Here is a 14,668-nt window from a genome sequence, read left to right as displayed (position 1 = left end):
TGGAGCTCTGCTATACAATAGGACCGATTATTGCGATGAAATAAATACTTTATGCCATGTTTATTTGCTTGGAGAATAGGATCAAAGTCGAGCATTGACATTTGTGTGCATAAGACCTTCTCGGCCGGCGCAACCAGAATGGCACAAAATCCTAGTGATGTTCAGGCAGCTTCTGCCACTTTCAGGGGAACAGGTGTGGGCAAGAGTGGAAAGTACTGCCTGCGGGAGCGTCATGGGGGACGTGTAGCCCTCTTCTTAGTGTGTCAACGTGCTAAAATAGGATTATATGCCTGCAAATTCAACCGTTTTCTTTTTTTCCCCTCTCTTTCATCTCTACCTCCCTCATCTTATTTCGATACCTGGAAGGTTTGTGTTTGTTTATCTCTGGCTTTCTTTAGGTTACAAATTCAGGAAACTTTTCAAGGCAAATCACATTGAAAAATGCAACTGGATTTAAAACAGTTAAGATGTATTCTTGCATTGGCCCCAGCTGGCCTTGTGTCATCTCCAGGTGGACAGTCATGCTCCACAAGCATGGCTCTGATAGCTCGATTATGGTACTGAGGATATGGTATTACCTGCTGTTTGTGAACAAACCACCGGCATATTAGAAATAATCTTCAAAATGATCAGTTGAACTTCTGTCAATTCTTTTTCCTTTTGGTTGATCCGTAGTTGCTCAGAGCTGATGCTGTTGCTCTGTTTCGACTGTCCAGAGAGTAATCCATATTATGGGTGTCATTTTAGGAAAAAAACATTAGACTCTTTGGAAGAAACGAGAAAAATACTCAAGTCCTCAGAAACTGCTTTTGCCTGTTTTAAGAAGAGCTTTTGGAAGCGTCAGTAGCAACATTCTGGTTTCTTTTATTTATCCTATTTAATCTGCTAAGTAGACATAAGCACATGAACTTGGATGATTAAGATGTTTTCTGTTGAGCTCATTGAAAAAATACAGGTTTTCAAAGAAGAGCAAATCAATGTTAAGTAAAAAATATATAGATTCTGAGCCAAAAACTCTTTAATTCTAATTTTAATATTCAGGAAGGGAATTAATTTTCAGTTCAGCCATTGAAAGCTGACTTTTGTGAAGTTTTTCAGCTGATGAAGAAAAATGTATTGTTAAATGAGGGGGTTTTAATCTCTTAAGAGCTTTCTCCCCCTATCTTTGTAAAAAAAAAATATATATATATATATATATTTGTTATATTCAAAATGTATTATCTTCATTCTAAAGTTTTGATAACCCACAAAGTTTCCCAATACAGAAAAGCAGATTGTCCTTTCCTTTTTCTTTTATAGCACAGCTATTGTCTTTCTGCTATCTGTTGATCATCTCTGAGTATTCATCTTTTCAAATCCAATATTCGCAGTGGGACCTTTCCATACGTGCTAGCTCTTCTCTTATTCATTGATTTCACCCTTACCAAATCAGGACACTATTATCATGCTTTCTCTAATGAATGGTTGCATTTACATTTCTTTGTTCTATGGATGGAAATTAGTTTACAGCTAGTGTTAGAATGCAAATTTAGAACTGTGCTTATTAGACTTTAAATGGGAAATTTTTCTCCCTTCCTTCCTGTCCTTGGACTGCTCTGCAAAGCAGATTTTCCCAGACAGTGGGTGATTTGCTAATGTTTAACTTTCAGTCCCAAAGACTTTTTCATTTAATCCAGCTATGTCTCCATCAAGAGCAAGCTAAACTTCCAACAGTAACAGCTCATGAAAGAGAGGAACGAAATCTTGCCGCTGCAAGGCTTACCCAGGAGAGTGAGGTCTCGGGGCTCTCCATCTACCCAGAGAAAAGCAAGGACTGGTACAGCACATGCGGCGTGAGCCCAGGCTGCCCTTACATACGTCTTTTCCTTTAACCTCAAGCTGCAGAGAAACGCACGCAGCAGTGAGAAGTGCACAGTTTTGGGGGCCTTGGAGCCTTTTTAGTGCTCAGAGGGGCAATGACATTTCCTGCCCCTTGGGTTACTGCACCAGTAGAGTGAAACAGGGTGAGGTCCTGGTGCTTCACCACTGTCGGCGGGGAGGGCTAAGATACTGAAGGAGAGGTGGTGCGGTGAGAGGGAGTTTAGGAAGGCTTTGGGGCATCTGGTGGCACTGACTGCATGGAAAGTAAGGAAATAGTTGAAGCTGGACTGTCCGAAGGCAGGATCTGCACAGGGTGGAGGATGGGCTGGGAGAACTGCAGGTAGCAATGGACCAACCAGCACTCTTAGGCCTTTCGCAGATGGTTGCAGATCAAATCGGGCGCCAAATTCTCCAGTAAAAAGAAACAGATGCCGAGAGAAACCACGTACATACCTTTAAAATACAATTAATTCAGTTATTTTTAACCTGATTTGCTAATGAAATTTTCTCCCACGGGTTGTGAGGATAGTGTGAAATTGTCATGTTGCAAGTGAAGTGGCTCCAAAGAGCAGAGGTTGCACAGACTTGCAGACCACCTTCTTTGCCTGTACTAGTCGTTTTTTATTTCTACAGCTGCTGAAGAGCTAAGCTATGGTGAGGAAGCAGAAGGTTGTGGGCACCTCTTGTTGTCAGAGGAAGGCCTCTGTTTAGACTTCAAAAATTGCATGCCAAGTGCTCCTTATCAGAGCTTCTGGGGTGACTGCTGCACTGCTGTCTTGCCGTGCGCATGGGTGGTTGCATGGGTGCATGGCTGTGTGCATGCTCCGCTTCACACGGTGCCCCGAGTTTCGCAGTCGCACAGGGGAAGGGGAGCGCTGGCTTCCTTTCCTACTGTCTGGGGTAAGGGAAAGAGGCAGTTTGTCAAAGAAACACGTGTAAAATACACCTGGAAGCAATCCTACCGTCACTGGGAAAGGGCACCCCATGGCACTTACAGATCCCATCCACTGCCACCTTAAAATTGGAAGAAAAAAAAAAAAAGACAAAGTTGTATATGGTTGTCACATTCTTTTTGTTAAATTTTTTTCTTACTTTTTCCTAGACCCTGCCCGATGGTTTTACGTGTATCAGAGAGGTAAAATTTAAACCAGTTTGACTACATTGGTCATATAATTTCTGTAGCAAAAGTTTTTCTTATTTATTTATTTTTTTAAAGACAGGAAGCAGGTTCCCCTGGCTGAGTTTATTCTCGTTTTCCATGCTGGCAACAAACAAAATAAAAGGCAGTTGAAAACTGCCCGGGTGCCAGGGTAAGCGTCCGGCGTGGGGAATGGCTGAGCCCCTCTAGCTGGGTGGCAGTAACGTGCTGGGGATGAAGGTCGTCCCTGCTCTCGCTCAACCTGCAAGTCTTTCTGGGCGCAATGCTTTATCGCGTGACGTGCTGAGGCAAGTACTTGGCCATTTAAGTACTCAAAATCGGTGGGAGTTTCTTGAAAATCATCAGGAGTGAAGCAGTTTCCTAACGCTTTTAGTGAGGCTTATTTGCCAGTGAAAGTTTCACCTCCCAACAGCTGCTTGGAGGAAAACGCTTGTCCCAAAAGAACATTTTCTGCAGCCTCCGGTGGAAACGCAGCCAAGCACCCAGCCAGCTCTCAGTAGATTTCCAGCCCCTTCGACAGCAAACCAAACAAAGTTCCTCTTATACCCACTGCTACAGAAAGGTGGGGATATGCAAGGCAAGCAAAGAAGAAACTACTGTCCCAAGTAAGGTCCACTGCAGTGGTATCTCTTACCTTGGGAGTGGCCAATATAATGCTATTTCTAATAATTGGTAGCATTAATACAGTGTCTGCAAAATCATTGAAAGTCATGTTTGCCATTGCAGGAAAAGGACTGCTCAAATTATTCTAGCTAGTGCTAGCCTTGTGCCAGAGATGTTTTGGAGGTACCCATGGCCTCGGACTGCTCCAGCACCTCCTTCCTGACAGCTGACCCCTGTGCTAGCTTCCCCACGCTCAACAGTGAAATCAATTAAAGGAGTAAAGAGGTGGAAGAAATACTTGTACATAACTGTTTGCACAGATGTTTGCAAGGATTAGCCAAGAAAACCTTAAAATTCGACTGCTTTTAATCTCAGAATTTTGTTCAACATCAGGTTTTCATGCAGCTTTTCTCCACGGCTGGTGCCGCTCTAGGCTCGCGCAGGCCTAACACCCTTGTTAAGCGCGGCTGCTTGTGTAATTAATTTGGCGTGGGTGAGGTAGTGGGGAAAACGGAGCTGAAAGAGTCAAAGGACAATTTCAAGAAAAGAGAGTGGATGTGCAGAGACATCAATTCCTTTTTGTTTCTCTGTCGGCTGGAGAGTCCCTTTGGTGTGGAAATTGATCTCTTCAGCAGGCAATAATAATAATAATTTATTAATAAAGGGTTGTTCAAGTTTAATTAAATGTGTTTAATATTTGATATTTCAGTACCCCTTTTTTTATTAACGTTTGCCATGAGCGGATTTTGCTTAACCCTTTTTCAGGCTTCATAGAGGTGCAAATATGTTTCTATCTGAGCTGCCTTTCTGGGAATACTGGTGGGAACAAGCCCACAGTTTCCTCATTACCTGCCGTGCTAGGCTTGTTGGTTTGGTAGTGTTTGCAGGATTAGGCTGTGTAAAGGCTAAGGCTAGTTTTTGTCTTGGCGACAACACATAAAAGCGCACAGAAATCTTGCTAATGGGCGACTCTCTTGATCTAAAAGGGACTGTTTGGGTTAGTGGAGTTGTACTTTCTATCAGCCTTTCCCCCAGGGATCTCGAACCACAGACCTCAAACGACTTTGCAGAAGTGCATGTCCTCCTGTTTATGCCAACGGCAGAAAAACTAAAGACAGGGTCCAGGGTTTGCATCCGTAAGGCAGCGGGAAATGCAACTCTTCCCTAACTCCCATTCCCACAGCTTTCTGCCGTAACGAACGTTTATGGACTCAGGCCCGTACTTATTTCTCTTTATGAAACTTTCGAAAATTTGCAATTTGTTTCCCACCAGCAAGGTCTATCTCCTGCGAGATCTGGCCAAGCAAGTATGCTGCTTGGAGATTAATTTTGAGGGTGTCGTAGATAAACTAGAGTTAATTTTTTCTTCAGGTCCTTACTCCTAAAATATAGCTAATGTTTTTTTAATAAAAATAAGATGCAGCCTAATAATTCTTGCACATAATTTAATCCCCTTCTGCTGTACTTGTAAAATTACCCATTTCATCTAACAGTTGTCAGTTTTACAATTAACATTGGGCACGTTAGTCATATTTTACTTCTTGATTTTTTTTCTTTAACAAAAAGTGTATTTATTATAAGCAAAATGTTTTTTAAAACCCTCCCCTGTTAATTGTGCGGCCTGGTGGGACAATGCTTCATCTCACAGCTTTCAGAAGCAGGGGACGGGGGGGCGTTTGCATTTTTATTAACTCATTTCTTACGCCCTCCTGTTAAACAGTGTTTTGGGCCTGAGATTGTCCTTGGCCAGCCCTAATAATACGATGAAGCATCTCCATTGCTAGTCTATAAGGCACGTGGGTTCAGAGCGCTGGAAATGCTGGGTGTTTTTTCGGGTGGGCACCGTGGGGAAGGGGTTTGGTGGCTCTTAAGCCTCACAAGAAGTTAATAGGTCTGGCCCAGCAAGGAGAACCTCAGCTTTTGGGTAAGACTGTGTATTTAACAGTATGGAAATATGGTGTCGGCACCATCTGTGATGGATTTCTTCTCTTAGCTTATGAAGAAAGGACTGTTGGATCTGTAGAATATGGATTAGGCATTTTTCTATGGAATTACGGAGGTAAAGCAGGTACTAGAAGATTGGCTATCAGCAGAGGCTTTGAGAAGTGCTTTGCCCATGCGTCGCCAGCGGCACGTTGTCTGTCCCCTGCCGCTAGTGCTGGCTGACGGCTGGATGGGTCCGCAGTGGATGTTGGGCGTCCAGTAACTCGGCGTTAGGCTGGGCGTCCGTTTGGGTAGCTAACTCGTGGCTGTGCATTATGTTACCCATGTATTTTTAAGACGAATTGATAATATCTTTGTGCATAACGTGGCAGAAAAATGTGTCCATGTTCCAATAGAACGGAAAGATTCGGAGAAGTGAAATATTGGAGCAGGTCGTTTGTCTTTAAAATCAATCAAATTACTGTCTTCAACATGGGCGGGAGAAGGAGCGAGTCCCTCTGCCCAGCTCCGTGGTGGACAGCAGCATTCAGCGGTGGCTGAAAAGCTGTTTTTCCCCCTGATGAAACAACTTTGTCCATAGGTGTGTAGCCTGTACAAGCCAGCTTTTACATGAATAGTCTTAAATTACTCTGTTTTATCACTGGGGGGAATATAAATTCTTTTCAGCGTTGTTTACTACACTGGAACAGAAGACTGTTTGCAAGCAGTCTGAGTATGAAAATCTTCAAGTTGTAAAGGTAACAAAAGATAAAATTAGAACAAATATGAAAGGATGTATAAATCAAGCCTTGTCAAGTAATTTCCAAAGTGTGCGTTCAGTTAAAATATTGATCTGTTCCAATGAAAATTCGTTCTCCGCTCTCAAGCAAGCAGCAGAGAAATGAAATACAATATCTTTCATTAGCAGCAATCCATAAAATATGCATATGCATACAACTGTGTTAGGCTTATTATTCTTTGTACAGTGAAGCCACTATTTATTTTGTTTGATATACAAAATATGCATATCCTGTGGGCTAAGCAAACAGAGATGATCTTTTGCACAAAAATGTAAAATTAATAATTATTACAACCTGGACGGACTTTGGAATAAGATCATCAGAGCTGCTTCTGCCAGCCCCAGGAGTTCATACCCTGTTGACAAAGCAGCTGTAAAAAAGTGGCCAGAGGCAAATTCCGAGCTGGGGAGGGGTGTTTGCCATTCCTCCGTTTGTGAGCAGATGGCAAGAAAAACAGCCGAGCAAGGCACGAGCCTGTTCAGCACCTGCCGAAAGGCCCAGGGGATCAGCAGCCTCGGACAGAACTGCCACTGTCCTGTGTGGAGGTGACCAAGCCACGAGCGGTTTCAACAAGTGTTGGAGCCAAAAATAAAAAAATCAAGTATCATTTATCAGTGCATGCAAGCAGGAGAAACCTCCTGCTTTAGTCACTGAGCGTATCTAATCGGTAAGCACAGATAATCCAACAGAGTCCTGTTTTGAGATCCGTAATGATAAATCTGGACGTACTTGCAAAGGTGCAGGGCTTGCTAAGCCAGCGGCGCGGCATGCAGACCCTGAGCTCGGCGTCTCCGCACGCCAGCGCATAGCTTAGTCCTAGTGCAAATTAGCTGCTGCAAGCACAGGCTGTATTTGATGGCTGCAGTTGCTGGTCGCACCATGTCACCTGAGCCATGGACATGACCCTCCGCATCCCTTGCATCGTCTCCGAGCAAACCTTACCTCTGTTCATGTGGCTGCAAACTGAAGGAGGAGAAGACTACTACTTTAAACCAGTAGTGTGCCCATTTCCCAGATCTGAATCTCTTGGGGAGAGGTAGGCTTTAAACTAGACAAAAACTAGAGAGAGCATGATATTAGATATCTTAAGACCATGCTTTCCTAGTAAAAATTTGAACATGTGCTTGTATCCGTGTGTGTGTGTTATATATATATGTATGTATGTGTATATATATATATGCACTTTTATTTTCACTCACCACTATAAAGTGAGCTTCCATTTAAGAAAACATGCAGTGTTTATAGGTGCAAGAGCTAATATTGCATGCAGAGACAGCCTTAAGAGTCTGAGCCAGAGTGTGATGTGATGTGCAAATGTGAATAAGAAGAAATAAGATATGCATGAAAAAAGTCAACGTTAGATGAGGAAGCAGCAATCTCTTTTTGTGGCATTGAGGCTACTGTGGCTAATTCAGAGTGTGTCAGAGAATGGAAGCAAAGGTTTAAAAGAGGTGACTTAAGAGAAGACAGTGAAAGGAAACAAACAATGATGAAGAAATCTATAGGGGGAAGAAGACATGACATTGTAAATGATAGTCGTGCATCGCAGACCTCGTCCTTAGGTACCCACGTACAGGTCTTGCTCTCGTGGGACTGTGCTACGCCCATTGCAGGCTTTTGCTGGAAAGGGGAAAGGGATGAAAAGAGATGTTGCTGAAGGAAAATCTTTGAATATTGGATGGCAACTGAGAAAACTTTAAATGTAAATATGTGATGGACATAAGGGAGGGAATGTTTGAACGGCGAGGCCTATTAATGTGAAATAGTCCTAAAATAACAGTTTTCTCTTTTAAAGCAGACAAAAGCGATCATGAAACGTGATGGAAAGTAGCCCTTTGTTGGGAAGCGATAGATGAAATGAGCTAGTAAGTCTTCCTCGTGTTTGTTTTCCGCAGTGAGGCTCCGAGAAGTGCCTGGGACTGGCGTGTCGCGCCGGGGGCACCGGGACCGTGCCGCTGCTCACGCCGGGGGCCCGGGAACGCGCCCGGGTGCCCTCCGGCCCATCCCGCTCCGGAAGCGGTTACGCTGTGAAAGCGTGGGGAAATCCGCATTTTCAGAGTGTGCTGCTTTGAAAAGTTTTGATCTAGTTTTGGTTTGAGCGCCCTCTTGGCCAGATCTAAAGCTTCAGAAGTTTTTGTTAAGTTTCAATACTGTTGCTGATGGGAAAGGAAGCGGAAGCAGAGCGAAAGGGTTAACTCGCCGGGAACCATCCGCGGCAGAGAGATAACACTGGTTCTGGAACAGAGAACGGAAGGGAAAAACAGAGCGTTCTTTTGAAAGGGATGAGTTTTTCCTAATTTCCATTCTGCAGTCTGCTATAAAGGAAAGAGGTACATTTCTCAGCATTGGGAATGGAAGGGAATCTACAACAATCTGGTTTATTTTAAACATGAAAAATGTTAAATCTGTCCTGTGGGACCAAAGCTCGTGAACCGTCTGTTGGAAAAGCCAATCCTTGCAGGACAAGCTGAAGAAGATGAATTGCGCCCTTTTGAAATAATGATTCACCGGATGAGGCAGCATTATCAAAAGGCACTATATCATTATTAAATTACAGTGTTTCACCAAGTAATGATTTATTCAAGAATATTTAGAAAAAAATAATTCCAAGGCCCTACCTTTGCATCTGTCCATATAAAGGACATCTGGATTAGCAAAAGATATGCAACTCTTGAGCTGAGGTTCTGTAGTTGTTTCAAACTACCAGGGAGTTTTACAACACCTGGCATGATTATGTGCAAACTGTTCCTTGTGCTGGGGGCCGGCAGGGAAACATGGGGGAAGGAGTTTGGATTTGTGTGCTTTTTGTAAGAGTTTCGGGTGACTTGTGGTTAACCAAAGGTAAACCGAAAGGGGCTGCTTATACGACGTAGGGATTCGTGACGAGTCTCCCTAACCTGGCTGCCTTGTAAACTGATTTCCTCCCTCCTTGTTTCCACCACTCATTCTCCTCCCCTCTTTTTAAGGAGTTTCTTCCCCACTTTGTTTCTCTTTCTGCAGCCTTTTCTGCATTCCTTCATGTTGTGACATTTGTACTCTTTTAAAGAAAGCACCTTTTTTCCCTTACTTCACGTTACCTGTTCTTTTTCCTCTAGCAGACATCCTTTTCCATCCCCTTCCTTCTAACAGGATCTGTAATTTCCAGCCTCTCCTTGCTCCCTTCGGGTGGTGAAGAAGGTGCCTCCTTCAGGTCTCTTCCTGCCATTTGCCAATTTTCAGCTGCTTTTCTACATCATAAATGAGTGTTGATACTCTCATTCTATCCAATGCTGTTACAAAGTCCCTCACCTTTATTCCCTTACACTTTCCATAACCCTTACGCCTCCTAAAAGGCATTTCTCCTGACAGATATATATTTTTCTATTCTGGTATATGTCTTAAAATTCTCAAAAGCTGATCCCCATAAATCTCCATGAACTGCCTTTGGAGTCATATGTAGTTTCCCTAACTTTAACCTTTCCATTGCCATGGGAAAGCAGTTTTGAAACCACAGTGATGAACAGCTTGAAAGCGTTTGTGCTGAACATGCCGGTATGACTTCAGTGTGTCTAACGCTCTGGGAACCAGGCTGGGATGCGGCTGTCTAAGATGCCACAAGTCATCAAACTAGTGTTTCCTAATAGAAGCATGCAAAGATGCTTCTTGTGAATTGGACAAGCACGAGGAGGAGGTTCTCTCTATCTCACTCTTTTTTCTTTTTTTTCTTTTCTTTTTCTTTTTTCCCTTCCCCTTTCTGATCAACGAGAAGGAAGGAATTTCTGTCTCGTTGTGTATATCTTTAAAAAATAATTCTTGGAAGGAGAGCCTTTGGTTTTTATCTTCAGTCGTGCTATTTCTACTCTGGATTTTCAGAGCTGCACAAAGTAACTGATCTCCACTTCTCCGCTTTGGTGTTGCCTGATGGCAGAGTGTTAAATTTAACTACTGAAAGTACTGAAATATAGTATTGCTACAAACCCAAATTCCATTGCCAACCTATTTGAATCTTATGTATTTCATTCATATTTAGGCTATGGTCTATCTGTATGCTCTGACCTCTTTGACTAGAGTTAAGTTGTTATTCCAAGAGTGAGTACAGGTTAAGAGAGTAAGCTGAAGTGAGCTTACCTTTCTTGCCCGGCCTCCCAAAGCTTTTAATGTGAAAAGGCATGGAAGGGCATAATTAAATGCATTGAACTGCCCAATGCCCTGCAAGGGACCTTGAGCACAATATTTAGGCCTGGATTTTCAGTGCTCAAGGCCCACAGATGCTGCCCTGTGAGACCCCCAAACACAGAGGATAGGAGGGTAGACCATGACATGTCTCGAGTATTTTTCTTCCTTGTGGGAGAGCTATCTCTTGAATAAAATACACATTTTACTGCTTATCTACTTCCCTAAAAAGCCCATACAAACACAGGTTGGATTCATTCCAGATTCAGCAACTTTGGGCGTCATTTGAATTTCTCCTAGGATGAAGGTGACCTTTAGCGTCTCCATAGCAAGCACTTTGGTTACCGTACAGAAGAGTTTCTGTCACTGTTTGCCCTCAGTGTCATGCAGTTGTCTAATATGCTTAAGCGTGGTCTGCTCTCTCACTTATGTTTGCGCACCCTTCTTTAAAGCTAGTACTTTGAAAGGCCTATTCCTCCACGCTGGTTCAGTGTTTAGATGAGAAATACCTGGTGTTGCCTTCTGGAGCACCATACCTGCTGCCTGCCCTTCTGTTCGTACCAGCAGCTTCTGCTCCGCGGGTAGAGCGCTAACGGGCAGCCCCGCGGGGTACCAAGTGGGAGACGCTGCTCTACTCGTCTGGCTTTTACTTTGCTTTCAAGGGGTTAAAGCCATAATGCTGATCAGTTCCGTCATGGATTTTTTTCTCTATTGCTCTTGAAATCTGATTTGTACTATCCATCATATTAACAGAGCCAAGGTAACAAGCTAAATAAATATTTTTGTATCTTCTCTTTCAGATAAAATTGAAGATGAACTAGAAATGACTACAGTGTGCCATAGACCCGAAGGACTGGAACAGCTTGAAGCACAGACAAATTTCACTAAAAGAGAACTCCAGGTGCTTTACAGAGGATTCAAAAATGTAAGAACACTACTGCAGTGAAGCGACTAGCGCGGATGTCCCCACCAGCCTCCCCTGCCTAGATGAGAGCTGCTCAGCTGCATTTCATATCGCTCCCCCGCTAAACATTAGGAGCGAGGGGAGTTTGTGCTAGATTGCCTCCTACCACAACAAAATGAGCTCCAGCCTCCCTCTCCATCTAATATTTATGACACCATAATCTGCCTAAAACTGGATTTGGATGGATGTTCAGCACATAGTATTCTCATCAAATATGCTCCCTTAATGTCAGCAAATACACTGCAATTTCCTCAACTGTACCTGTAGTTCAAGACGATAACCTGATTTTATTTATTTATTTACTTATTTATTTATCTTGCTCTCAGTTTGTCATATTCAAATACGAACTGTGCTGTTTGCTTGTGATTAGCTGCCCAGGATGTGGGTTTTTCCCCCCCCCCCTTTCTGTAGCTGGAGAAGTCTTGCTCTTGTAGGAGGTTGCTAGAGCACGTTAGAAACATGAAACCCAGCATGAGCAGGGAGCAAGGCTGGAGCGGCAGAAGCCAAGAAGAAATCAGAAGTAAAGGGGTATCAGGACTGAGGAGGCGGGAGAGAGACTCCAGCCATGGGTGAGAGCAGGGAAGGGCCAGTCGGCGTGACTGCAGGCTGAGGACAGCACCGGGCTGCTCTTCACGAGCCTCCGCTCCAGCCAAGCAGGTCCCTGGCAGTGTCTCTGCAGCTCCCTGAGCCTCCGCTTCTAGATCACCTGCTGCTGCCTCTTGGGGAGTCATCATAAATAAATAGAAACAGATAGGGAGTGTTAAGGCTACACAGAGCAGATGTTTTATGGACACAGAAGAATGAATACTCATTACATGGTTGCCTGAGGGTCTGGATTTAGTGACCCAGGTGGTTTGTGCCAGCTGATGTTTTTATGATGATTAATAGATCAGTACTGAGCTAGCCCAATAAACACAATGTGGTTTTTAAGCTGTCTTGCAGGACAGCCCCAACATTTCAGCACTTCCAGATACCATCACAATGAAATGCTGAGATTTCTTTGAAAGAGCAAGTCAAGTGTATTGGGCAAAGCACCGCCAAAAGAAAGCTGAGCTTTGTTTCATGAGCACAAAATATAGTCAGTGTAGAGGAAAACCTGTTGGATGTTGAGAAGGGCCTTTCTGTGTGACAGGTTCTTGCATTTGATTGAATCATGGCTCCAATATATGCTTGGCATCCCTGAGGAGTCCAGCAGTCTGATCCTTTCTTTCCCTGCTTGGCTAAGCGGACCGAGGCACAGCTCAGCTTTTGGGATTCTTCCGTTCGGTGCGTGTGTTGTGCTCGTGTGGCCTTTGTTGGCCATAGGAGGTCATCTCATCTGTGAAGTTTGCTGACTGCTAAAGACTGATACTCTGAAATAGGTTTATGCTTTGGGCAGTCAGAGCAAGGAAATGAACGGCTTTTAAGATCGAGCTCGGTAGGTTTATGTAAGGTATTACATGATATGAGTGTCTGCAATGGGAGACTGACCTTGATGAGGTTTTAGCAGCTGTATTTTGCTGGGGTCTCTGAAATGCTCTCTGTAGCAGGCTGCCTTTGGTGGGAATGTGCACGGGAGCACTGCCCCTTGCTGAGAGGAGGGACCGGCTACGCCAGCAGCTGTGGCGCGGAACGGAGGCAGCTTCAGGCTTCTCCTTGCGCTTCAGTCGCTGGCTCTGACGTCTACCCCTTGCCCCTCCTGGTTTTGCTATCGCTTTGCATTACCTCCCAGGGCAAGAATAATGATAGGCAACCTCGCTTAACTTGCGGCCTGAACCCTTTCCTAAGACCTCACTGTAGGTCTTGGGGTTAATTTATGGTGCTGTCAAGGTCTCGTTTTATGTCAGATTGTTAGGACGAAACAGTATGTTTTTCTTCAGCTTCTATGCACACAGTATGTATAAGGCTTTAATATTTGAGGCTTAAATTGAAACGAAAGGGCAGCTCCGGCATTCGTAGCCTGTAAGCGGTGGTCTCAATGGGATGAGTAATTAGGCGCAGCAGGCAGGCTGACTCAGCTGTTGCCACACTTGCTTTTGTATCGAGCCGTCTGCTTTTGGGCACGATGTTGCAGTGCCATCTGGAGATTCAAAACCCCACGGGAACAGAGTCATTTTTCCTCTCGCTGGCTCGTACTTACTGCCCGCTCTCAAATGATTGCACGGGTTCTGCTTAATTACCAGGCAACCCCCAGATTATTACACGGGACGCTTGGTGCGGCGGTAACGAGGCGCCGCTCGTCCCGGGCGCCGTACGGGAGCTGGGATGCACGGGCTGGAGGAGCCTCCGAGCGGCGCCCAGCTGGTGGTGGGTGCAAGGTGTGCTGGCACTCGGAGATGTTTGCACGCTCGAGCGTGTACTCAGCTGGAGCAGCGTAAAGCAAGTGAGGGAGAGGCTGGTCTAAAGTTACTGGCAAAACGGATTGAGCTGGTCACAGCAAAAACTATCGGTTGCTCAAGCAGAAGCAAGTTCTAAAGATCTGTGATTTCTGGGACAGAAAAGTTAGTTATAGCTCTGGAGTTTTGGAGAAATTCAGAGTTTTTGATCAAGTTATCCTCATCATTCAAAGTTCCTGATAGACTTTTATGCTATCAGTTGGGTTTCCATAGCCAGTAAAGCTGCTCTGGCAAAGAACTGAAAGGGTGAAACCCTGTTTGCTAGCTTGTCTTTCTCTGAGTCAATAAAAATAAGTAGTGACCATTCACATTGCTCTGAGAGCCCAAATTCTGCAATGCAAAGCAATTCCCTCACTAAATCATGGCATTTTGGCTGGTTCACACGGGACTCCAAGCTGAGAGTAAGGGCTGCTGCAGGAAGGTGGCAGGAATGTGTGGATGGGCACAGAGAGGAGGGTAAAGTCTCCCTCTTGGATGTCAGCCAGCACTTCAGCCGTAATAAACCACAGCCTCATTCGCTTCCCAGTGTGTCACTGGTCAGGTCTCACATTTCTGCACTGGACCACTGGAGGCTCCCACCAAATTCAGATCCGTTGCGCTCTGGAGAAGCAGAGCCCACTAACCAAGCCGTTGTCCTTGCTGGCTGCCAAAACGTCCTCTCTCTGTCTTCAGCCTTTTTTACGGTTGTGAAATAGTGCTCTCCTCTAGCACCTTCTCCAGATGCCAGGACAAAAGGCTTCATTTATTTGCGCAGTTATCTCTGCCCCCAAGGTGCAGTCTGCATTATGCAGAAGAGGCTGTTTTGCACCTTAAGTTAGCTGGCTGTCAGACT

At 44.5% G+C, this 14,668-nt stretch overlaps 1 protein-coding gene across 1 annotated transcript in view; it reads left to right on the top strand.

Annotated features, from left to right (window-relative positions):
- KCNIP1 (potassium voltage-gated channel interacting protein 1) overlaps positions 1 to 14,668 on the top strand; it is a 291,685-nt gene that overhangs the window by 261,666 nt on the left and 15,351 nt on the right. The window contains exons 2-3 of the mRNA XM_026061301.1: positions 2,963 to 2,995; positions 11,298 to 11,422. Of these exons, the coding sequence (XP_025917086.1) occupies positions 2,963 to 2,995; positions 11,298 to 11,422 (158 nt within the window). The remainder of the gene's footprint in view (positions 1 to 2,962; positions 2,996 to 11,297; positions 11,423 to 14,668) is intronic.

The sequence above is a fragment of the Apteryx rowi genome, unplaced genomic scaffold (genome assembly GCF_003343035.1).
Source record: "Apteryx rowi isolate R43461 unplaced genomic scaffold, aptRow1 scaffold_18, whole genome shotgun sequence".
Lineage (NCBI taxonomy): Eukaryota > Metazoa > Chordata > Aves > Apterygiformes > Apterygidae > Apteryx > Apteryx rowi.
Note: the sequence above shows the minus strand (reverse complement) of the source record. Positions and strands in the feature narration are given on the sequence as shown.